Source organism: Actinia tenebrosa, unplaced genomic scaffold (genome assembly GCF_029948245.1).
Source record: "Actinia tenebrosa isolate PJP-AT-01 unplaced genomic scaffold, QUT_ActTen_1.0 PGA_scaffold9__36_contigs__length_13948895, whole genome shotgun sequence".
Lineage (NCBI taxonomy): Eukaryota > Metazoa > Cnidaria > Anthozoa > Actiniaria > Actiniidae > Actinia > Actinia tenebrosa.
The window spans coordinates 8809267-8835617 of record NW_028292586.1 but is presented as its reverse complement, the minus strand read 5'-3'; the positions used below and the strand labels follow the sequence as shown (position 1 = coordinate 8835617).

Sequence of the window (26351 nt, the reverse complement as noted above, 5' to 3'; positions counted from 1 at the left end):
CGTTCGCGATAAATACAAGAAAAGGCTTAGTGAACTTAGAAGGGAGGCGATTCACCTCCCTTCCAACTTACACCCAGATTCCCTGTACGTAACCGAATCTGGGTTGTATCAATTGATATTCAGTTCAAAGATGTCAAAGGCAGAGGAGTTCCAAGATTGGGTGCTTGAAGAGGTCTTGCCAGCATTAAGGAAGACAGGCAAGTATGAAGTAGAAAAGCGGTTTAACAGTGCAAACAAGTTGGTCTTCAAGATCGAAAACGAATTTGACCTGCATAAGAAAGTGGTTGATTACATCCGCAGGTTTTACCCCCAAATGCTTGTGACCCCTGGTCTAGGTGAACTGCAGGATTCGGACGGCAAACGTATAAAGTGCTGGCAGAAAGGATATCAACGGGGGCAACCCGACCTTCTTATCTTGAATGCACACGTGCGATACCGTGGTTTCTGCTTGGAGCCGAAGACTCCAAAAGGCAACGGGGTATTATCTGAGGATCAACACCGCCTGTTGCACGAATACGAAAGAAATGGTTATAAAGTAATGATCAGCAACGATTACGACGACATCTGCAGAGCCATCACGGAGTATGCACGAGGAATGCGTTTACCATGTAGGTGGTGCTGTAAGCGCTTTAAGAACGCGGACACTTTAAAGACGCACTTAAAGATATTCCATAGAATATATGGAGTTTGAGGCTGTAAGGCAGATACACTGGCGAGACTTAAAGGAGGGCGTTACGTATGAAATAAAAAATTATGTAGCCTTTGAAGATATTGACAGGCTACGGTTGTTATTGGCGCATGAGGGTGTTACGTACAGCCTGTGGGCGCCGGATCGCGTCCGATAAGTGATAGAGGGGCAGGAGTTTACGCATCTGAGGTCGTATGGGAAGAAGGATGGTCGCTGGGCGTTTGACGTCGCAAAGTGCGTCCTTCCTTCGCCTCTATGTGGTTAGACGCGTCTAAAGCGTCGTTTAAGTGGGGTTCGTCGACAATGAGGGTCGGCGACTCTTTTTTAACGATGCAGTCTGCAGGGGGTTCGCATGTAATACAGTCCATATATTGAAAGGGCGATTAGGAATCCTCCAAAGAAGGTGGCTGCGTAGGCTATCATATATCCTTGTCAGAAACCCCCTCAGAATGTTAAGGACGAGGTTGTTATCTTGTTAAGTAGGGTCTGAAACTATCTCAGAAACCCTCGTAGAATGTTAAGGATGTAGTTGTTATCTTGTTAAGCAGTTAGAGATGTGTTCCTCTTCTCTGACGCATCCGCAGCGGTCACACTCCTGCCTCCAATATTCTCTGTTAGTCCATGGAATTCCTTCGGTGCGCTCAAAGAAAGGAAAGGTATGGATTATCTTCCTATGGTAGTCTATTCTATTCCTTAGATATTCCTCTTTATGTTCACAACGACTCATAATATCACCGCACTGGTAACAATCTACTCCTTCCATGTCGTAGGTCCTAGAAAGGAATCGATAAGTCTCCTCATGCCTCTTTCTATGTGTCTGAAGACGTTGGCGGCTGCTAAGTATCTTATCACAGAAACTACACTGCCTAGTCCTACAGCAAACCCCTCTTTTCAGATGTTGCTGCATTTCCTGAAGAGTGCTGAATTCCTTATTACAATCCTTACAGGCGCTTCTACAGACGCGTCTTTCCTGGTGTTGCTGCATCTTTTGAACGGTGCTGAATTCCTTATTACAATCCTTACAAACCTTACTAATTGGCTTCTTTGTGCAAACTCCATGCCGAACATGGTATTGCAGTCTTTGCTTGGTGCTAAACACCCTCTTACACATACATACATACATACATTTATTGAGGCTCCTTTTTACAAGGCTTTTCAGCAACAATATAGATAAATATAATATAACACTAATATAAATGATACTATTATAAGAATATAAAATATAAGAATATAAATATAAGTATATACAATTATAATCAATATGTAAATTAAACTACTTTATTGAAACTAAATAATTAAAAAGTCGTTTTCTAAAAATTTTAGAGTCATTTATACATTTTAAGTCTTTCTGGAGACCGTTCCAAATTTTAGCTCCGCGGAACGCGAAAGAACGTTGGCCCGTAGCTAGTCTACATTTGGGCAGATTCAGATCCCCATTGAATCTGGTCGATCTAGTGTGGATTTGAGATCTATATATAAACTTCTGAGTGAGGTAATTAGGTGTTTGATTGTGAAGGCATTTATGCACCATTACACAATCATTGAAAAATAACTTATCTTCTATATTAAGCCACTTAAGAGACTTAATCCCTTTGGATATGTGATCATATTTCCTGAGGCCAAGGACTATCCTTGCCGCGTAATTTTGCACCAGTTGCAGTTTGGCTTTATTTGCCCTAGTGGTATTGCTCCATATTGTAGAGCAATAGAATAATTTAGTAAATATAAATGAGTTCATGAGTAATAATATTGTCTTTCTGTCTAATAAGTGTTTAATTCTATTGATTCTATTTAGTTTAAAAAAACAGTTTGAAACAGTTTTTGTTGTATGTTCGTTGTAACTTAGGCAACTATCGATAATAACTCCCAAGTCTTTAGCGACAGGAACGGCTTCGATCTCTTTTCCTAACAGTGTTGCTTTGAGTGATGGTAAAGTTTTTGTGAGCTGCGGTACACCAATAGTTAGTATTTTTGTCTTATCTGGGTTGATGAGAAGCGAGTTCATGCAGCACCACTTTGCAATTTCTTTCAGATCTTCATTTAGAGCAGGGATAGCTTTGTCGATTTCTTTCGAGGGTAAGGCAAGAAAAAGCTTCGTATCGTCGACATAACTCATTACTTGACAATGCTTTGGGATAGATAGAAGCTCATTGACATATAGAGTAAACAGAACTGGTGAGAGAATTGTCCCTTGAGGTACGCCAAAGATAAGAGAGCGAGCGTCAGATAAAGTATTGTCTATCCTCACCACTTGTTTCCGATGGGACAAGTAGCTCTCAAACCATGCCATAGCAGTGTTAGAAGTTCCCATACTTTGAAGCTTTGACAGGAGAATGTCGTGTCGAATACTATCAAAGGCTTTTGACATGTCTAGTAGTGCAATGATTGACACCTTTTTATCATCCATGTTTTTTAAAATTTCATCTGTAAAGTAGAGGAGGGCAGTTTCAGTGGAATGGTGTTTTCTGTTGCCACTCTGAAGATGGGATATTATTTGGTTTTCTTCTAAGAACTCGGTGAGTTGTGAGTGTGCGGCTCTTTCACAGACTTTAGACATGATTGGTAGTAAAGATATTGGGCGCGTTTTGGATGGATCATCTGAGTCTTCAGATTTTGGACAAGGAATAACTTCGGCTAGTTTCCACGACTGTGGAAAAGTACTTGTATTGAACGAATTGTTGATTAAGGTGGTAATTACTGGAAGCATCGCTGGTAAGCTGTCTTTCAGGACTCTTGCGGATATTCTGTCTATTCCTGGAGCTTTATTTGAGGGCATAGCGGTGATGATATTCAAAACGTCTTCTTCTTTAACTGGTCTGAAGTCAAACTGTGAAGTAAGGTTGATACTGAAGTTTAAAGCAGGTATAGGCAGTGTATCGGGGACACCGAGATTATGTTCTTTTGAGAGAGCTTTCGCTTTGGCAGCTGTAGACTGGCCAACAGTGGTGTAGTACTCGTTGAACTTGTTAGCCTGGATTGCAGGGTCTTCAGTTGAAGCCAAAAGGGGTCTTTCTCTGGGAAGGCAGCGATTTATAACCTTCCAAATTGAGTTTGTATTTCCTTTACTCTTTTGAAGTTCGGAACGTACATGTTGTTTTTCGGCGATACGGATTTCCCGCTTGACTTCCTGTCTAAAGAAGCGGAATGCATTCCAGTGTAGTTTATCCTTTGTCTTGATTGCACTTTTGTGCCATTGATTGCGTGTTTTCATGAGCTGACGTATTTCAGGTGTAATGTAGGGGTTTGGTCTTGATTTTATTTTTGTCACCTTAATAGGTGCATGTTCATTGAGAACCCCAGAGAATAAGCAATTGAATGAATCAATTTGGTCATCAAAATCGTCGAAAATATTAACAACATGAAAAGGAACCTTAGCCAAGTCTTGGACGAATTTATGTGGATTGTAATTTTTGTAGCTTCTTGTCGTGATATATGAAGCCCGTGGTTTTGGTGCCTTCAATGTGAGAGTCAACAATATTAAGTTATGATCGCTAATTGTTGAGGTTTTGACTTCGCAAACATCAATAATGTTCTTGTTAGTTGTCAGGGCTACATCTATTAAAGTTTGTGATGTGTCAGTGATTCTTGTGGGTTCCTTTACAAGTTGAAGTAAATTGAAAGTAGAACAGAAGTTAGTTAAAGCACGGCCATCGGGGCAGTCTCCGCTTCTACACATCAAACAGTCCATATATACTTAACTATATTTTAGCCTCCATTTAACATCCTTTAACAAGATAACAACACATTCCTCAACTTTCTATGGGCATCTCAGAATAGTTTCCAGCCCTACTTAACAAGATAACAACTTCATCCTCAACATCCTACGGGAGTTTTTTGAGGAGTTTCGTACCCTACTTAACAAGATAACAACTTCATCCTCAACATCCTAAGGCATCATTTAAATGACTTTCGAACACTTGTCCACACAATTTACATAGGATATTTCATAAAGTCCTTCACGGACTCCTTTGCCCACGTTGCCATCGTTATCAGCGCGCCAAACCGTTCTGCGCGCTTAAGACCACACATTTCCTCATAAAGCTCCTTTACGCGTTCATTCAGCCGGTCTATCTCCTCCCTTTGCATTTCGACCGTCCTCTCCAGGTCTGACTTTTCTTTAACGACGTTAACCATTGCTTTGACTGCTTCCACGGGCTCCATATATATCAGGGAACAAGTTCCCTTCGAAAGAAGGGATATAATGGATCCGAACCACATGCCTTGTAACGCTCTGATAGTAGTGCGGTAAGTTAATGGCAGTCGCCTCTGCGGCACTTCACATAGCTCAGCACGTCGACTTGAAGGAGGTACTAGGTTCCTTCGGAACATCTTGGAAGGACTTCAAGAAGGACAGAGAAGTCGAAAAGGTCTTCCAGGCAGCACTTGCTGAGGTACCTGATCAAGTCGCCTCAAGTACTTAGTCAAGTCGTCCTCAGGAATTACCCAGGTCGCCTCAAGTACTTAGTCAAGTCGTCCTTAAGTACTTAGTCAAGTCCTATTAAGTTACTTATCAAGTCCTTCAAGTCCTTAGATATAAATGAGTGAACCAGAGTCGAAGGTAGAGCAGCCCCAAGAGGAGCAAAAGATTACCAAGGCTAAATCTCCAGGCAGAGTTGCTGCCGGTAAGAAGCTCGCGGAGATGAACAGGAAGAACAAAGCCAAAAAAGAAGAAAAGGTGGAGGAAAAAGAAGAGGAATCCTTTATTAATCCTGGGTACGTCATCGGCGCGTTAGGAGTTGCTATAGCAGCAGGTAGCCTTTACTTACAATGGAAGGCAGCAAAGCCAAAGGTAGAATTAGAACCCGTGCATGTGACGCAGGAGCCCCCAAAGCGAAGCAGGATTCCCGTGATGGAGTAATAACCTTCTCGCTTTGTAATATAATGTCAACCGCGTTATTGAAAACTGTTGAAGAGGCTGCTATCATTACTTCCATCGTTGCGGGTATTGGTTGGGTAGGTAAGAAAGTGCTCAAAGAAGACTTTACTGAAGACCCAAGCAAGAGCTTCGCTAATTTTGCTAAGATGACCGCTGCCGTGGGCGGGGCTATCATGGTAAAGGATTACCTACGGAAGGAAAAGTACCTGCGTAACATATAAATGGCTACCTTGCTTGCAGGCGGAGTTATTGCAGCTTTAGCATTCACTGGAGCTAATTATGGTGGTCAATATTTGGATAGATTAGTCAGAGGCGACAAAAGCGGAGATTTGGCTGCCGAAAGAAAGAGACACGACTTAGCGCTGGAGAAATATCAGCGAGACGTGGCGGCTTGGAATGAAAAAAGACAAGCTTACAGGGATTGGTTGGACAAGAATTACCAAGACAAAATGCAGGCAGACAAGAACTTTGAAAACACAGACTACGCCTTTAAGCTCTATGCGCAAGCACACCCCGCGGCATCGACGGGGTTGAAAAGGCCTCAGTTTAAGAATTACTACCAGCCTTCTAAGAAACAAAAAGACAATGAGTTGGTCTTCGTAGGGGTCGCAGGGCTGGCGGGAGGCGTGGCTTTGGCGTATCTAATATAATGATCGTCTTTTTGGAAAGCGACAAGAATAACTTTACCACTTATCTGAATCCCCCCATCAAAGCCCATAAGGTTCGGCTGGTTAGTTGTTCTTTGTACAATTCTTGGTATAATCTAGTCAATGGCATGGTCACCGTGCATAAGGGGTCTAACAATTATCAAGGCGTAATGCTACCCGATGGACATTACACACCAATCACCCTTGCTAAGGAGCTCGCCAAGCGCGGTTATACGCTCACCACAGGATTGCCGCACGAAATGACCTTCAAACATAATCTTCCTAACAATTTCTCGGTAACCCTAGGAAAAGCTGATGCATTGGGATCTTTACTAGGCGTCTCAGGCAAGGAAATTACCAACACGGCCATACCCGTGAAATGGAAAGTCGCATCCTCTTATGAAGTCTATTGCGATTTAGTGCATAGTTACAACAATGGAGAAAAGTCTTCTCTTATGTCTAAGTTCCTGCCCAAAGGTAATCCATTTGACCCAGTAGAATACACTCCCATTTCTTTAAGCTATGACTTGTCTAATTTGGTAGAAAGCATAAACATCACCATTAAAGTGGACGGAAAGACGGTGGATTTTAACGGACGCAAGATCAACCTCGTTTTGGAATTCATATAATTGGCCGCGTAGAGGACAAGCTCAAGAGGATTTACTATGGGCCTGAGGGCTATTGGAGAGGAGCGTCGGCTATCAAGAAACTCGCGACCGCGGCCAGGGTATCAGAAGAAACGGCTAAGAACTGGCTAAGAAAACAAACCCTCTGGCAGGTTTATCTTCCCGTGCCTAAGTACATTCCCAGGCCCAGCTTTACCGTAAGTGCCCCCAATGAAGTTCATCAGGCGGATTTGCTTTTCTTACCGCACGACAAGGTGAGAAGAAAGACCTATAGATACGCTTTGACCGTAGTTGATATCGCAAGCAGATATAAGGACGCCGAACCCATAACCAGCAAGGATTCTGGAGAAGTCGCAGAAGCCCTAGGTAGGATTTATAAGCGCGTCTTGAAATGGCCTAAGCTGCTGCAAGTGGATGCGGGGACAGAGTTCATGGGCGTGGTTACTAAGACCCTGAAAGACCACAGCACTAAGATTAGGAGAGCCGAAGCTGAGTACCACAGGGGTCAGAGCATCGTCGAAAGATTCAATAAGACCCTGGCCGAGCGTCTCTTTGGGTACCAGTATTGGAAAGAGCTGGAAGATCCCTCCAAACGCAACAGGGAATAGACCCAGAGGCTCCCCCAGGTCGTCGCGGCTTTGAACAACGAGGCGGCCAGGGCTACGGGAATGAAACCCAAGGATGCCATAAAAAGTGCGCTAGCTAAGAAGGGTCAGCCCATCTTGTATTATCTTCATGATGGTCCCACTCGTGTGTTCGTCAAAGAAGAACTGCTTATCGTGTGATGTCCGAATGCTATCGTATGGATACCATCATCACACATCCACCTCTTACCGTCAAATGCAGACAGTGACACCTTCTCCTGTGTAACGTTGTGTATTTGATGTCCGTAGCTGCGCAGGCTGTTCATTTTATGTCGCTGTTCCTTACGCGTACGCAGGACCTTTAAGTAGGAATCGTGGGTTATGTCTTTCTTAACCACGTATTTTTTTACGCCTTTAGCTTTCTTTTCTACACCGTCCAGCTTTAGCACGCTGTACATCTTGGGTTTCAGGCCCACGTATTCCACGATGGGTTTTCCTTTCATCTCATCCTTCATTTTCCCGATTACTTTCTTGTTTTTAGGGGAGTAAAGAAAGTGGTCGCGTGGGTAATCGCTGGTGTCGTATTCATCGATGTCGGGAACACAGTCTTCGTAAATGTCTTCCGTCTGCACCTCTAGTATCAAGGAATCGGTGTCGGTATATAAGAGGCAGCACGTATCGCCGTATTTCGGTTTTAGCTTGTCGTAGTAAAACTCATACATGAGCAGCTTTGATAGGTCTAACACTGTAAACTCCGTGTATACGGGTTTATTCAGGAATAGGTTCGCTTTCTTTATGTGAATCAAGTAGAAGTTTAACATTTCTACGTATCTAACGAATCCAGGCTGTGACACGTATGCTTCTGCTTCCTCTCTGGTGCTGGCTATCTTTATGCTTACGCGCTTGCGGATGTTCTCCATTGTCTTACCAAATACGCTATTGTTCATTAGTTTAAACAGGTTCTTTTCGAAGTCATTCTTTGCCTGCGTACGCTTTTGTGTGTTAAAGTCAATGTAGGAGCGCATCCATGGTTCCTGCGTGAACTTCAAAACGCGGTGGATCTTCTTCACGCGTAAGCCGTGGCGCACATAAAACTGCAGGTTGCGGTAATGCACCACGTACTTTTTCTTATCCATCAGGTTCATCGTTAGCTTCCTGTAGGGCTTGTAGCCAGGGCACATTTCCCTCTGCAGCGGACTCAGCTACTTAAATGGTATTTCTATTGCTTTTGGTGCTAATGGGAACTCATCGTGCGCGTCGTGGAAGTGCTCTGGGTATTCCAAATCAACCTCCAGCACGTAACCTTTGTCGTCTTCTTTACCTACGTTTAGGTAAAACTCTATGGGCTTTATGTTGTCCCATTCGAAGTCGCGTACAGGTAAGTGCTGCGACATTGCCCAACCGTAGAGGTTGTTTGCGTCTAAGTAGAAGATGTATGTGATTGGCTTCTCCGGGTCGTACTCCACCGTTGGATTGTTCGCTTTTGCGTATCGTCTGCTGGGTCCGCAAACGCCGCCGCGGATACCGTCTTCCATAAAGCGGTACATGTCGTATTCCGTTAGGAGATCCAGTTGCGCGTTCGTCTTCTTTAGCAGCGCACTCCAACTAAGCCCAGGAGCCGTGTAGACGTTCGCTGGATCCAACCCGTAGTATTCCATTGCCATCTTTCGAAAGCTTTGGAAAACATCCGCGAGCAGCACTACGTCTGAACGTAGGTAGATGTCGTGGTATTCTCCCATATTCTCACAGGAGTACTTTTCCCACACATCTAACGCATGCTGGTACTCCTCGTCCTTTATACCGGACTCGTTTAGGGTGCTGTAGAATCTCTCTTTGGGTGGTAGGGGTTCCTCGAATCGCTCCCAGGAATCCATGTATTCGTATGGGTAGACTCCTTTCCTTTCCGCGCCGTATTGACTGGAAATGGGGAACTCCGTGTTGTATTTAACCAAGTTTGCTAAGGAGTCCGCCATGAACTGCTGCGAGTCTAAGAACTTCAGCTTGCCCACAGTTACGGACGTGTACCTTTCTTTGTTGTTGGGTATGCACTTTACTTCGGAGCCGTCTGTTCCTTGTAAGAATAAGTGACTGTCGTAACCCCTTAAATTATGAAAGAATACGGGTATTTCCATTTCTGGATCTACTTTGAAGTTTATATTGCATTTCCAATGAGCCGCTCCTCTGTATTTACCCGTGATGTGGCAGTGATCTCTAACCTTATCCACATAGAAATTCTCAACGAATGCTTTATGACAATGAATGCAGTGGGTGGAAGGCTTGTTGGGCTTTCCCCCCTTCCTTGCATACTTGCCACATTTGAAATGAGCCTCTCCTAGATACTTTCCATCTTCGTCCCACGCTTTCTTGGCCCGTCTTCCAAACTGGAGAAGCGTATGTTGGCAAATGTGGCATTTCTTTGCCTTGGTAAAAGCCTCCTGGTTCTCTTTGGTAAATACCATCTTCTTTGGGCGTCTTAATTGTTCTCTTATCTCTTCCTCCTCTTCTCGCAATGCTTCTAGAAACTCATTAGCTGCGTTCTTACCTCGGTAAATCACAGGAGGGTTGGCCTTACCATCTGATCTGACTACTATGTAACCAAAGGAGCAGATCTCGTGTAATCCCACCTTATTCGTGGCACCACTTTTTTGCTCTTCCTTAGTTATCAACGCTTCAAAGTCTGCATATATCACTTAAGGCACCTGCATCTGCTTTTGATTGTCTGAGTAGGATAGGTTCTTATCTGTGGGCATCTGGATCCGTTGCGCCACTTCTTCGACTCCGCGACATATTTCGTCGTGATTCTTTAGAGCTTTAACGCTGGTAAAGGATAACAAACAACAGTCGCAGAAGTATTTCTTACCTTTGTGTTTGGTGTGTCTGTAAAATAGTCTGCTAACATGTTTGACCCACGAATAATGCCCGCCGTGGTAGAAGAGGTGTATTCGTTCTCCTTTACTCTTTGACAGCACTAGTGGCACTATCGTTTGGTCTCTGACTCCGTAAACGTTAATGGCTAGGTCATTTTCCTGCTCGAATATCGGTATGTCTATCAACTGCATTGGGAACTCCACGCCGTCCCACTCCAAATCGTCTGTTGGGTACTTGCTTGGTCTACATGGATCCTTATCTACTGGATACAGTGCGGATCGTATTGCCCACATAAAGCAGCGGTTGTCGTCATTCTTTACGTTCACTATGGCTTTCTTCCTTTCTACCCACGTTGGTAGGGACACGTAACTTCCTCCTCGTATTGGCACGTACCTTGCCATGCTAACCTCCATACCTTCTACCTCCTCCACTGTCCAACCTGATCCTTCTTTCGTGTAGTTAGACAGCGACTCCATTATTGCTTCTAAGGCTTCGCTGAGTGACCTATCCAGATTGGTGGACTCTAATATCACTAACGACTTTGATCGCAGCATTGCTGTCGTCGTTGCCTCATCTTTTGATAAACTTACTTCTACCATTATACTCGCTTTCAAGGCTCCTAATTCTTCTATACCTTTTCGAAGCGTTCTCTTGACCTTCCTCTCTGACTGACGCGAAAACTGTCTAACGTCAATCTCACCGTTACCGGGTATTGACACCGTTTCGAAATTGCTTTGGGATTCCATCTATATAATAGGAAATATCTTATACCTAATTCCAGACCCTTTTCAGATCGTCGTAGTCATACTCACAATCCTGACAATGCCAAAACAATTTAACCTTAGTCTCAAACTTCTTACCACATCCACAATCATAGCTGCTCATACATTTCGTCTTCATCTTCAAATGCTTCTTCAAGTCCACTTCTTTCTTAAAAGTTCTCTTACAATCTTCGCACTCCATATATAGACTAACATATTTAACTACATAAACACGGGATGCGGGTAATCGCGGTACGAATCGAGGAATTCAATTTAGACGGGTAATCCTCCGGTGGTCGTTGCGCTGGAACCCCCATCCCCTATACTACTAGGTCTCAAGATCCGTCACTCTACTAACAGAGATACTAATGCTTGTGTCACGTGTCACCAGCAAACATTTTTGCTGTGGCTGTGATAAGGCTGTTGGGCAGGTCGCTTATGTATATCAAAAAGAGTAATGGATCGAGAATTCTACCCTGTGGGACCTCACGTGGTCGATTTCAAATGGTAGTACTTCTGGATAACATAACAAACGCTAAGAAGGCGATAAAAAATCACAGCTGCCTCGGTCTACTGGGAAGAGTAGTATCTATCTTTTCATATTTCCAAGGGCAACCACTAGAAATATTTGTGAAAATGCAAGAAACGATTGTCTGTAATTGGTGAATTATTTTCGAATGAAATCAATATACAAATTCGCTTAAAGTGATTCAAAGAAATTTTGCCAATAACATTATTATGACACTTTGCATGGAAAATAATAATTTAATGGAAGGGGTCACCATTCTCGTTTTCGCGCTAGATGCTCTTCAAATATATCAGTCATAGGTTTTATAGCAAAATGTGGAAGCAACAGGAAGTGGTGATTAAAAACATTTATTTTAAGTTCAAAGTGTTTCTTTACGACAAAGTTTCAAAGTTTACCAGTTAAGCTTTACTACTAATTTTCAAATATTTTGATGAGAATAGTTAAAGCATGCGATATCTATACTTGCATGTAACACTAATATTTTAGCAATCATATTCATCAAATTACTCTAATATACTTAAAGAAATAGAAAAGGTGCGCGCGTGCTGTGTGCAGTTATAAGGCACGCGGGGATGGGCAGAAAACGAGAGAAGTGTTAGGGGAAGCACGACGTGTAGCGGAGTGCTTCTCGACATTTCTCGAGTGTTCTGCCAATCCTCAAGTACGTGCTTTATAACTCACACAGCATAGCAAGCAAGTTTTCTATTTCTTTTATAAAATGCAAAGGGCGTGTGTGTGCTGTGTGCTTTCATAAAGCACGCGCTCCCAACCAATCAGAATGCGAGATGTATAACAGTTATTTTATAATCTAGCCAATAATCTTTCCTTCATATTTTGATATATAATACGCAACACTGATCACGTTAAAGATCTCAAATAAAAAAGGGAGTCACCATTCTTGTTTCCGATTTATTTTGAAAAAAACCCCAACAAATATGAATAGAAAATTATCGTAAACATACACTTTTCGAGGGAAGACTGGGCGAACGTTTTATGAAAAATATGCAATTTTTCGACACTAAAAAAAAAAAAGAGAAAAAAGGAAAATTTAGTTTTGAACACATTTTTTAGTATGAAACAAAATAGCTAAACTGGGTAAGATCCATGCTTCAGTCCTATGCGCATAAAAATGCGCAGTTGAAACCAAGGGAATTACCTTAATAGGAGACGACCTAAGCAAATGTCGCGCTTGTCAGGGCAATAGATCTTTATAGCTTTGGCTAAATGTTGTCCCATTTCAGACCACTTTTCATTCAATAAAGTATAATATTATTTGTTTGAGTTGTATCCATATTCATGCGTTTTTCGTGCGCAACCGATAAACAAACAAACTTGAAAGCATATTTTGTGCCACATAATAGAGCACTACGAATACTGAGAGCAATAAACTTGAACGTCAAGGGCAGATCCAGGAATTTTTGACAGAGGGATCCAATGGTTGAGATGGGAGAGGGGGGGGGGGGGGTGGGGCGTGTCTATCCGTATGATTCATACAGATTTATTTCACCCCTGTGGCAAACCAAGGGCACTAGGACAACGAACGTGGTTGGATTTCTATAGGTTTTGTTTTCCTTTCGATTATTTGAATTAAATTAACGTTATACTTGTTTACTTATCTTGTGTCCGTGTTCCTTCGCTGTTATAATGCAGCCGTTTTCTTCCAAAAGTCAAACGGTTTAAATAGCCGATGAGCGTTACTTCTTTAACGGCCGTTCCGTACTTGACTCTGTTTGTACTATACCAACAACAACGCGACCGCTCGATGATCCTTACGTCAGTAATATTCAACCGTCCTAGACTTAATATGGTTAATCGAATCACCTTAAGTTTCATATAGAGCTCTATCCTGGATCCCTGGATCCCCTGGATCTGCCCTTCGGCATGCAAAGTAGAAAGTATTGTTTTTCTGCACCATTTACATTTAGCACTTCATTGGTTATTAAACATTCACAGCTACGGTGATCAATAGTACTTTTATCATTATTATTTGATTGCAATTTTTAAATATGTTACAAGCACGAGTTAGTACAATTGTGATCAAGAAATGTAGAGAACAAAAAATGAGCAAAAGCGACCACTACCTATCGAAGAATGTGTGCGGTAAATTTGAATATATACCTTTTTCAAAAAAAGCTGAGCAATAGGTGATAAGCGAAAGGGAATATGTCTTCCAGGTTCAAATTACAGCTGGAATAAATTGAGTTTCTTATCTTTAGTGTTGCTTGTAGTAGAAGAAACCATTTCAGTAAAACTTCTAGATTATTTGTCTTTAGGCGTATGCCTATAATTTTTACCTTTTACTTCGGAATGACCTATGGCATATTGCCTCCAACAACGTTTTTTGAAGTAGGTCTATAAAAAGCACTTTTCTTTCAAAATCATTATTTTTTTCTGATTGAGTTCATCATTCTGATTTTTTCTTGCATATAAAGGAACTCTTTGAGTTGCAGTCTTTTGCAAACCATTCTTTTGTATTTACCATTTTCACGCAATTTCTTGCATCAGTGTTGTCAGCAGTGAGGCTTGTCTGTGTGAAGGTGAGGGTTTTCCATCCGACCACTGGAAAAGCCCTTCAGTAGTGATGTCATTCAGTCCAATCCAAGCTTTGAAATCCTCGCCATCTTAATTTAAATAAATTCTTCCAGTTATATTCGTTTGGTGTGTTCATTACTACAAATCTATTGACCAGGACATTAATCTTATCCGGTGCTTTTTTAAGTGATAAGGTTGATCAGATTTTACTAATCGTGAGAGTATTTTTTCTTTCCCAATGAAACCAGCAAAATGAAACCAAACTGAATTTAAAAGAAAGCAATCGTATTTAAGCATGTAAAACATGTAAAACATGCTTAAATACAATTGCTTGCACCCGCAAACTGATATCTAAATCAAATGCTACGACTACAACAATTACACAAACTATCACACGCCGCTCTCTCACTCAACTCGGGGGGATGGGGTGGGTGGGTGGGGATATGATTAAATACATGCTGCGCACGAATAACGTCGATCTTCTTTTGAAGAACAGTTGCGTTCATTACCTTTCAGTTTTTGAATGTCTTCCCTTGATAAGGCCTTCGGAATCACGATCAAGTCTCTTATCCAGCCATGGAAGTATTTGTTGCTGGCTCCATCACGTGCACCTATCCTCCAGACAGGATATGGATTGTCATACAGATCAATGTTTTGAAAGGTCACGGTTTTGGATCTCTTCTGAATGGCGTCTTGAAAGATTTTTGCTGTCATCTGTTCTCGATTCCATGTGAGGGAAAAGTGGGTCCATTGGTCGAGAGGAATGCCCCTGAAACAGACAGGTTTATGAGTTCACATCGGTTCGTAAGAATTTGCTATGGAGAATACCTAACTTGTGCCACTGCAAGACGTTACCAGAGGCGTACCCAGGAGTTTTGAAAGAGGGGTTTTAGGTTTGATTTCATGCCAGAAAATAAAATCATTAATTTCTGTTGCAAAAAACAAGGGTCGCAATAAAAAAGGTTTTTGAATATCCACTAATAAATATGCAGGAGTTCTAACTATTGGCGACCAAAAACCAACGTGGACTGTAGCTATAGCACGAAAACGAGGCTGACCATGAAGTCGCACGCTCGCAATTCGTCACAACAGTAGGTAAAGGGCAATTTGATGATGGCAATTTGAATCAAAATCAGTTTAACTATGGGTAGAATTTTGTTTCATAGGGACACGGAAAACAGTATCCGTGAATGTGTTTACTTATTTATTCATTTAGTGAATCGATTACAAACTCACATGTAACACGAAGTTTGGTTTCAAAGGGGGTTTCTGGAATCCATGGAACCCTCCCTTGGATACTCCCCTGGTTATAGTTAAAAGGAGGAGTAAAACTCGTGCATCTTCTAATTTGTGGTTTATAATCTCTATGGTTTGCTTGAAGTAAACCCTTTTCCGTTTTAGGCCTTGTATGATCTATCTACAGTGATCTGAATAATTATCACAGCTTCTGTGCTGAAACACTTTAGTTCTGAGGAGGAAGATTCCCACTAGCCATGGTGTGGCAAATATTTGGATGTCAGGTTTAAAATCACGAGGCATAGCCGAGGGGTTTTAGACCTGATAAAACACGATCTGCGAGTTTATTGAACAGCTTCAAAAACTCATTCATAATAAGTATAATATTCTCACTAAGAGCTCCCACGCACAAAGCATGCCTAAAGTGGCACTAAATTATGGGGAGATGACCTCCGAGGTGGTAGCGAGCCGGTAGCTCCCAGGGGAAAGCTCGTTCACCAAGCTCAATTGAACGCCCCGGGGAGGTGATTGGTGTGTCAAGCTGGAATTTCCTGGGATTATCCACTATTTCTACGTGCACCACATACAAAGCTATAAAACTTGTAGCAAAACACATTAACCCCAAAAAATTATACTTTTTCGCTTGTCTAACGATTGTGGCAGTTCGGAGGACCGCGACGTTTCCAATGCAACTGCTAGTTTTCATCAGGCAGTGGTGTAGACTTGAAGGTAGTCTTCTTATATACCGTAAGTCTGGCTCCCTCCATAATCGCACCAGAGTTGTGATTGGCTAGCTGCGGGTGGTGGGCGTGACGGAGTGCTTTCGAGTGGTCGGTATCCACGCTTCCGTAGTCTAATATGGATGGCTTTTTTGACTCTGCGTGTGTACCAGTATTTGTCTTAGTCAATGTAATCGACGTTCTTCCAATCTGGGCTGTGGCCGGTGGTATTGGCGTTCACCCCACTTACTACTTTTTACGTGCACTAGAAAACTCGAAAACCAGCAGCAAAATACATCGGTCCCACGTACAAATTACGTGCACCGCAAAAGTAGAAAACCAGTAGCGAAACACATTCTCTTTCCACTTAACGCGCACCAGAGCCAGCATGCAATAGTCAAGATAGGGGCGCTAGTAGACGAGATTTTATCGCTCGCCGGGGATCATACGTGAGACGTTGATAAAGCTTCATCTTAACTTGGATGCAACTTTATCCCAGATAAAGTCGTTATTATTCTGATATCGTATTAATATTAAAACGCAGCACAACTAGTCATAGTAATGTGATTATTCATAGATAAATTTGAATCAAACCAAATTCCCAAATTTTTAACAGGGAAGTGCGAAGCTATACTAACATTACCAACACTGACATGTTCAATGTTAACTTTAGCGAGCTGCTGTCTAGTGCGAATCAACAAGAACTCAGTCTTGGTTTCATTCATAAATAGCCTTTTATCATACATACACTCCCTAACCTTCTGCACACATTGCTCCATAGCTGCTATAGCCCATGTCTGGCAAGTCTCGTCTGTGGGACTAAGAGACACGTATAGTTGAGTGTCATCTGCATAGCAATAGACGGACGGCAGATAATCTTTTGCCACATCAAGTAAGGAGCTCGAGTAAAGAGCGTTCAAGACAAGAACCCTGAGTAACCCCGCAGTCCAAATTAAACTTCTCAGACTGGCATCCACGAACAGATATTCGCTGACAGCGACCCTATAAGTACGATCTGAACCACTCAAGTACTGTACTCCCACGCCAAGCAAATCTAGTGCTCGCTGCATGATAGTAGCACTAGAAGAGTCACTTGCTGCTTATTCATATTCAAAAGAATGTCATTTTTGACTTTCAGAAGAGCGGTCTCAGTACTATGGTGCTTTCGGTAAGACGACTGTGTAGTTGGATATAACCCATTTGCAACCATGTGATTATTGGTTTGATGGAAAACCGATTTCTCCATGAGCTTAGATATGAATGTCAAGTTACTGACGGGCCTGAAGTTCTTAAATATTATGTCAAGTTCAGGCTTTTTAAGTAACGCATGTACCAGAGCCTCCTTCCAATCGCCAGGAAAGTGCCCACTTTGTAATGACATGTTAATGATGGTAGTAATAACTGGCAGCAAAGCATCACATTTACTAACCAAACGAGAGAGCATAGGATCCAGTGAACATGACTTCAAGGCCGATTGCTGCATAAGCGATTTGACATCATCAACAGGAAAGGTCTTAAACACAGTTAGCAGTGGACAAGACTCAGCCTTGACGAAGTAGAAGTGGTAGACACAGAAGGGGCTATTGAGATTGGACGATCGGCACCAAGCTTTCTCTGGAACAAATCAATTTTCATCACAAAGAACTTTCCCAAGTCGTTTGCAAAAGTACGTGCATCAACATTTGGAGGAAAACCATCGCCACGTGACTGGATCAACAGGCGTTTACTGGAATGAAACAGTTTTCCCTAGTCGCCACTATTTTCCACGATAAAATTAGCGTAAAACTCGCGACGCTCCTTATTGAGAAGGTTATTAAAAGCATTGCGCTTGATTTTAAAATCAGCCAGGTGATGGCCAAGTTTCGTACGTCTCCATCTCCTTTCAGCTTTCCGACGTTCCCTCTTTGCTTGTCTAATTGCGTCTGTGTACCATGGAACTCGCGGGGCGGGTGACAATAGTTCGGGTCTGTAAAGGAGCATACTTGTCAATAACAGCTTCAAGAGTTGCGTGATAGGAAGCTACGAGATCATCCAAATTCTTCGGCGGATTCTGACACGACTCCACATCAGCGAGCTCATATTTGAGGGAGGCGACACGAACTGATTTAAATTTCCTATAGGAAACGGTCTTTACAGTAAGGGAAGGCTTGGTAGAATATAGGCTGCACGTGACAGCCGCGTGGTCACACAGATAAAGGTCAATATGAGGAGTCGAACAAATGATCTGGTCACACTGGCGCGTGATGACCAAGTCCAAAGTGTGTCCATGAATATGGGTGGGGCCAATCACATGCTGTCGTAGACTAAATGACTCCAATAGATCAAGTAATGTGATCGAATCACTATCGTCCAGCACATCCACATGAATATTAAAATCACCACAGATCACCAACTGCTCTTTGCATAGCACTACAGACTCAAGATAGCCACTGAATTCTCTCAAAAACGTACCATGATGGATCGTATAATCATGGGAGTCGCACTAAGGTCGATATACAATAGCAACACGCACATCATGAGATGCCCCCCGTACTGTCAATTCTGCAAACTCGAACGACATTTTTGCACCACCGTCAACTTTCGTAGCAGCTAATGATTCCCAGAACAACAAGGCTGTACCGCCACCCCTTCGATCCATTCGCGGATGGTCAATTAACTTGTACCCATCTGGACAAAGCTATGCACGAACAGCATCATCATTAACGCCTAGCCAAGTCTCCGTGATGGCAATCAGATCCGCTCTACACTCACAAACAAAATCAAAGATGTCAGCAGTTTTGTTATTGACAGAAATTGAGTTGAATAAGCACAATGACAATGGCGAGTTGGATTCGTATTAAAAGGCAGCCGCTCAAAATTAATAAGATTCGAAGAGTTCCTTGACTGAGTGCGCTGTAGAGTGCAGCGAGGATGGGAACAAGTTGGGCGAGAGATTGAATTATTGTCATTGTCATTAGGGCCAGGATTTAGTTTAAAGACTAAATCACCTTGTAACAAACAATGGAATGTCGCACTTGAATAATTTGAATAATAACTGCACGTCCACTTGTATCGCTTGATCCTGACACGACGAGACAAGTAACCTAAATGACCAACGGGATAGAGATGAACAGCAACCTTGTGCCAAGTGTGAAAGGAAGACAACGGAGAGCAATTGATGGAATGCAGCCGATTGTTCGCTGAATCGACAAAACGCCAAACCGACGCAAACGTAACATCAAACTCTGTATTTTCTGGAAAGATGGTGAAATTTCCAAGACTTTTCGCTCTCAAAACTGTGCTCCTGGGGTTTAGACATGATCCTGTGATGTTTAGGTTGTAGTGTAGTTTTGGAGAAGAAAAAGTACAAAAACTACTGAGCCACAAAATCCGTTGCCACCCCTCATTACAATAAATGTATAGTATATAAGGCTTATAAACTTAAGAGGCTATGTCTGTAAAAATCAAACATCTAGCGGCCAAGTTGAAAAAATCGATTTTTTTCATACTTGGTCCAAAGATGTAGAATACCATCCCAATAAACGTACTGATGTTCATTTTGAATAATTTCACTTTTATTTTGAGAAAATCGTGAAAATCGATTTTGGCCGTCGGTGCCCTCATTTCAGCCTAAATCCGAGGTGAAAATGGTAGGTCTGAGAAAGGCGATCGCGTTTAAAAATGAAGCAAACTAGAGAAGATCTGTTTTTGAAATAAAGTAAAGGAAAGATTAATGATTATTTTAAGCTAAAAAATGAATGGGGAAACGCGTTCTAATAAGCGAACAGGAACGTTTTGTAAACTACATTTTTCGGGTTCTCAAATATTTAAATTTCGCCCTTAGTTTGCAAAGCGCATTTTCATGTGCACCGGGTGCTCGGATTTATCTGAAATTCCAGCCATAATACCTTCGAATGTTCAGCAAAATGATATGTAAAATTCAGCTTGGGTTATTCAATGAGCGCTTTATACGAAACTCTCGAATTCAGAGAAATTTGCGTTGTTTGAGCTCGGCATCCGACGAAACCTTTTCGAGGCAGACATAAATATATTCTTAATATATTTTCTTGGTGTTCAGTTCTGACATTTGTTTTGATATTATTATTTGTCGATTGAATATTGAGCAATAAATTGTATTTTTTTGCTCTTTTTCGACATTGGTTTAAAATGCTGTTACTTATTAAAAATTATAATTTGAAACAAGCATGTAAACACACGCGTCGGCACGATCTATATGACACTTATAAACAAGCCCATATAACTTCAGAGTTCTAAAAAGAGTTACATTTATGTCCAAATTTAGGACATTTAGACTAAAAAACACCGGGAGATCCTACCTAAAAGATAAATTGCTTGATTATTGTTCATACCTAGTACTGAATTTCGGCTTCTATAGTTTTTGCTCGTCGTATAATACTTAGACAGTAATGCGTAATTTACCTTTAATCCAACTAGCATTTCAGCAGAGGCCGGGTGACTTCATTTTACGTACAGTTCCTTGCTGAGGAGTAGAAAATTGTCTAATTTTGCAAAGTATTTTCTTTAGATTCATAAATTTCATTTCGAGGAAGCCCAAGATCAATTTTAACGGCTCTTCATTTTGCTTATGGACCTCAGCTCCAGACTTCATCGTAAAAATACTAGCTGGTTCAGTTATGAAATGTAGTAATGGCGTAAATGGAATATCTATTCTCTTGAAAATTCCTGCTGTCATAATCGGTTTTATAAATGAAAATCCAAATAATGAGAAAGCAGTAAAAAGAAAATTAATGTTCTTACTAGTCAAGCGGGTGTTGGTAATCATTGCAAGGGCCGTAACGAGCCTTTAGTCTCTTTAGTCAAACTTTTGGATCGCCACTCTCCCCCCTCCCCCTCCCCCTCCCCCTCCCCCCTCCCCCCTCCCTCGCTACGTCCCTTGCTATGATTACCAACATAGCATTACTGTCTAAGTATACGACGAGCAAAAACTATAGAAGCCGAAATTCAGTACTAGGTATGAACAATAATCAAGCAATTTATCTTTTAGGTAGGATCTCCCGGTGTTTTTTAGTCTAAATGTCCTAAATCTGGACATAAATGTAACTCTTTTTAGAACTCTGAAGCTATATGGGCTTGTTTATAAGTGTCATATAGATCGTGCCGACGCGTGTGTTTACATGCTTGTTTCAAATTATAATTTTTAATAAGTAACAGCATTTTAAACCAATGTCGAAAAAGAGCAAAAAAATACAATTTATTGCTCAATATTCAATCGACAAATAATAATATCAAAACAAATGTCAGAACTGAACACCAAGAAAATATATTAAGAATATATTTATGTCTGCCTCGAAAAGGTTTCGTCGGATGCCGAGCTCAAACAACGCAAATTTCTCTGAATTCGAGAGTTTCGTATAAAGCGCTCATTGAATAACCCAAGCTGAATTTTACATATCATTTTGCTGAACATTCGAAGGTATTATGGCTGGAATTTCAGATAAATCCGAGCACCCGGTGCACATGAAAATGCGCTTTGCAAACTAAGGGTGAAATTTAAATATTTGAGAACCCGAAAAATGTAGTTTACAAAACGTTCCTGTTCGCTTATTAGAACGCGTTTCCCCATTCATTTTTTAGCTTAAAATAATCATTAATCTTTCCTTTACTTTATTTCAAAAACAGATCTTCTCTAGTTTGCTTCATTTTTAAACGCGATCGCCTTTCTCAGACCTACCATTTTCACCTCGGATTTAGGCTGAAATGAGGGCACCGACGGCCAAAATCGATTTTCACGATTTTCTCAAAATAAAAGTGAAATTATTCAAAATGAACATCAGTACGTTTATTGGGATGGTATTCTACATCTTTGGACCAAATATGAAAAAAATCGATTTTTTCAACTTGGCCACGTATTTTCGATTATGTTTGATTTTTACAGACATTGCCTCTTAACTATTCATAATTTTTTTGAAATCTGAATAAATGAAACAGTTACAATGCTTTGCAATAGATAATGTTCTCATTAAATAGATGCCTTACCCATGACCTAGGCCAATGCGATCGTTGTCTGAATTGTGTAAATTGACTGTCAAACCTCCATAATAAAAATAGATGGTGAACTGTATTTCTCCGTTCTTAAAGTCCTCAATTAAAGTGTTAACCCATCCCCAAGGTGTCACGGGTTTGATCCAAACAGCAATAGTAAAGTCAGTAGTAAGAATGTCAACACGTGGTATGGTAGCTTGGTCATCTACTCCATCAAAGTAAACAGCCTTAGTGTTGTCGATATTTACAACGGCAGCACCACCCAACAAACTGCAAAGTACAAGAAAAATAATTTGCGATTTATTACTTAAATATATATTCTAAATCAAAGTAAAAACAATATTTTCTTAGATAACTATTTGCGAAAATGTTTTATTTATTAGGTACCTCAGATTCTGATCGGTTCCATCCATCTTGTATCTGGCAAGTGGTGTGTACCAGTCTACGAAGACAATGAAATTAGTGCACCTACGTTAAATAAGACCGAGCTTGATAAGAGAATTTTACTATCAGTAAAATCATTATCAAGTTTCCTTTAGAGAACCTGTTAATTAATATTCCATTGCCAGATGTAACGAGGGGATTGTTGTCTCTTTGTTTCGTTGTCCCATGTCTCAGAAAACGTTAAATGCGCCCCACACGACCTTCCCCTCTTCAGTCTTCACCGACTTTAATTTACCATATTTTGTAACTTTTGCTTTTCTTTTTCACGTATAATTTTATTTTAATCATCGCCAGACCTTGAATGTTTATCCCATACTCAAAAAATACTAAATTTCCCTTTAACACTAGGCGCCATGTTTATTCCATGTTTATTGAGAATAAAAACCTTTATTTAATGTGCTTAGAAAACCAAATTTTCACCCTGTACTTTGTAATGAAATAATACAACTTATGAGTTTCTGATTAGCATGGTGTAATTTTTTTCAAATTCAGCTTTTGAAAAAAAATTTTTTTTGGCCTTTGTAAACTGTCACTGAGCACCAACAAGTGTCCGGGACCTGGGACCCAATCTTCCTGTTATGATGACATCACTGCGAGGACTGCTGTAATTCTTGCAAGTTTAGTTAGTAATAACAATGTTATTCTTAAACGCGCATTACATGACATCTCAATGCTCTTACAGTATATGTTAAAATATCGAATTATCACATGCTGAGAGCCTGACATCACCCCAACTCGCAAATCTACAAGGGATGGAACGAGCGGGAATAATGTCAGACTCCCAACATGAGAAAATGAAGAAAGGAAAGCTAATAAAAAGAATAAATGTCAATATCATAGAAAAATAATAATAATAATAAAATAATAATGATAATAAAATGAAAAATTAAAAAGCTGAAAAATAATAAAAATATTGAAGAGTAGTTCCAAAAAAATATAATATATATAATATATAATATATAATGCATTAAAAAATTATCACTCGTTAAGAGCAACACCCCCCAACCCAACAGTTCCTAACCGCGGGAATGACAAGTGGGAACGATGTCGGACACTCAACAAAACAGCAATAATAATAAATAAAAATTGTGAATTATATTAATTAGCTATTAAAAATATATATTTATTTATGCGTCAAATAGGAATGTTTGAAATTTTCCTTTAAAAGATTCAGTGGATGGAGCGTTCCTTATGGATAGCGGCAGATCGTTCCAGATAGTTGTAGTGTTGAATTGTGTATTTGTTGACGACAGTTTCGAAAGTGAAGCTAGTGTGATGATCAGACATACAGAACAATTTTAATCAGTTATGAAAGCGTCTTTGACGGACTTATTAAACGAAGATGAATCTTGTGTGCAGATTACTGACTAACTTGTTTAGAAAGTGATAACAACGGCCTTAGGGTAGATGGCTTAAGAAAAAGCAACCCATACAGTTCTAAGCCTGATGAGCTTTGCGATCGCTAGATGGATCACAAAGATCTTCCAGAAACAATTTCAGAATCCAAGTACAATAAAATGCAAAATGCCACACAACATGTGAAGAGACAGAAGATTTCACACACCTGCTCGAATCTTGAACCGTGTAAAGCAGTACTGGAAAAAATTTTCAAGAATGCCAGATCCTGTAGAAGACCAACGAAGTATGGTCGAAACGTAGATCAAAAAGAACATTTGCATAGTATATTCCCAGAGAAATGAGTGAACGAAGACAGAAGATTGTACGAAACCCATCATGATAATCCGAAACTCATGAATTTTATTTTTTCATAGTGAATTCAAATGCAGGGAAAATACCTCTCCACGTCTTTGTTTGGTTCATGCCTGAGTGAAAAGTCAATGTCCATTCGATATCTTTAAGGTGGTGTTACACGGAACAACTTGCAACACCGAATTTTCGTGCAACACTATTGCGCCATTTGTGTGTCGATTTTTTTTGACATGTTGTTACATGGGAACAACTTTTCGCGCAACATTTACTTTAGTATTCAGTCCACGCGCTATCTTTTTTCTTCTTTTCTTGCTTTTATCATTTTTTATCAACTACAAAAGTTTTATCTTGTCTGTTTCAGTAGGTTTAGACAATTGTTGCAGTTGCTGTACTCTTTAAACTTACTTCTTCTACAGTCGGCGCCATTTTGTTGCGCGTCAAATCGGCGATGGACATGTTACACACATTGATTTGCTGAAAATTCTTCATCTTGTGTTGCAAGTTTTTGAAGTCAGATCAAAAACTTGCAACGTGTTGCAGAGTAAAAAATTGCGCGAAAAATCGTCCTCGGCGCTATGTTACACGACACACGACAACGATTTTCCTGCAGTGTTGCGCAAAAAATCGGCGTCGCAAGTTGGTCCGTTGTAACACCACCTAAAAATAGCTATGGCAACAATCAATCACGTGTTTAAAATTACCACATAACAACAAGACTCTCGCGGGAAAGCTTTCCAGACCCTCCTCAGGTGCGTAGACAGGATTTTCCAAAGGGCGTTAAATTTTGCACAAATTAAAAAAATTTAAATTACCGTATTTTTTTCAATTTCCCCCTCTCCCCTCTGCGTAATCTCTTGTTCTTTGACAAATGCAAGAGTTTGCCGGTTTAGCATAGCGTGCCTTTTCTGAACCATAGAGACTGTTTTATTTTCCTCCAAGAAGGCAGCTTTTTTATCAGTTACTTTGTTTATGTATCTTTTTAAAATGTGAGTGTGTTTTGGTCAAACAAAGTCAAATAAAGTCGACTTTTTTCGACTTTAACTTGAAGCGTCGAGGGCGAGACGCACGTGAAAATGACGGACGATTTGACAGGTATGTTGTTGACATCAGTTTTCTCTTATTTTTGCCCTTATTAAGAAAAAAATGAATCACTTAACTCATATAACTCCTAGGTTGTTGGACTTTAGTCGAGTGTTACCATTGTGACGACAGAGAATTTTAGCCGAGTTAATGATTAGCTCAACCGTTCAATATTTAATTCAATTTAGTCAATAAGTCAAATTCAAGCCCAGTTGGTCATAATAGCAGGATAAAAGTTATAGTAACTTTAGGAAGTCTTTTCTTACTACAAAGAATAACGAGTTAATCCGCAGCAATAGATTGTGCATGGCTGAAACAATGCGCTAACAAATCGGTTCCGATTGTAACGATCTCACGGGAATATTCGGGTTAGTTCGCGTATTGTTTAGCCATGTGCTCATTAGCGCTAAATCTTCATTAACCTACGATCTCTTTAGAAATTAGTTAGTTTTGTTGGATACGCGGTTGCCACAGACGCTTAAATCTGGGTTGTCCTTAAATATCATTTTAATATTTTAGCTTAGTTTATGACTTGTTTACGATATTTTCTGTTTACCATTTCGGAAATTCTAACCAAGTTATTCCCGTACCAAATTGAGTTAAAGTTTGATTTCTTTTCATAAGATGGTAAACAAAGAGTTAGTCTTTTTAGGAGTATGTACGTTTTTATGTACTTCATTACGAAGTGGTAAGAAAACTAAGATTTCTCACTGCATAGTTACCAACTAGGCTAAGTAAGGGGGGTGCACGACATACTGGTTGTTAAGATAAAACTGAGCTAGACTGGCAGCTGTCCTTCAAGATCCTTGGACTATAAAAGGAGAGTTACCACGCTAGTTTGGTGTGTTAGTCGGGAACCCGAATGCTACAACAACTTGGTACGCTTCCAACAACTTTATAAGGTATGAGTGCACCTCTTCTCTTGTTACCGAGTGTGGAGTGTAACCAAAATAGTGAGTTAATTTAGAAGTGTGATATCCTATATTTAATCGCTTAGTATGTGTGATTGGTATTGGTTACTTAGTGATATTTATTTTCCTAGCGTGTG

At 40.6% G+C, this 26351-nt stretch overlaps 1 protein-coding gene and 1 pseudogene across 1 annotated transcript; both read right to left on the bottom strand.

Annotated features, from left to right (window-relative positions):
• Window positions 1-13119: 13119 nt before the first annotated feature.
• LOC116290397 (uncharacterized) lies at window positions 13120-22505 on the bottom strand. The gene is made up of 4 exons (XM_031697417.2): window positions 22457-22505; window positions 22064-22339; window positions 14621-14880; window positions 13120-14200 (listed from the first exon to the last, which is right to left on the bottom strand). Exons 1-4 carry the CDS (start codon window positions 22480-22482, stop codon window positions 14064-14066), a joined length of 699 nt encoding a protein of 232 aa, XP_031553277.2. The 5' UTR covers window positions 22483-22505; the 3' UTR covers window positions 13120-14063.
• On the bottom strand, window positions 17591-18704 carry LOC148904716 (uncharacterized; annotated as a pseudogene).
• Window positions 22506-26351: the final 3846 nt, after the last annotated feature.

Coding starts and splice junctions, on each gene's coding strand:
- LOC116290397 (XM_031697417.2), bottom strand. CDS start 22,482: ATGGATGGAACCGATCAGAATCTGAG. Junction 14,881..22,063: donor CGCATTGGCCTAGGTCATGG/GTAAGGCATCTA, acceptor TGTCTGTTTCAG/GGGCATTCCTCTCGACCAAT. Junction 14,201..14,620: donor AGACATTCAAAAACTGAAAG/GTAATGAACGCA, acceptor ATTTAAATTAAG/ATGGCGAGGATTTCAAAGCT.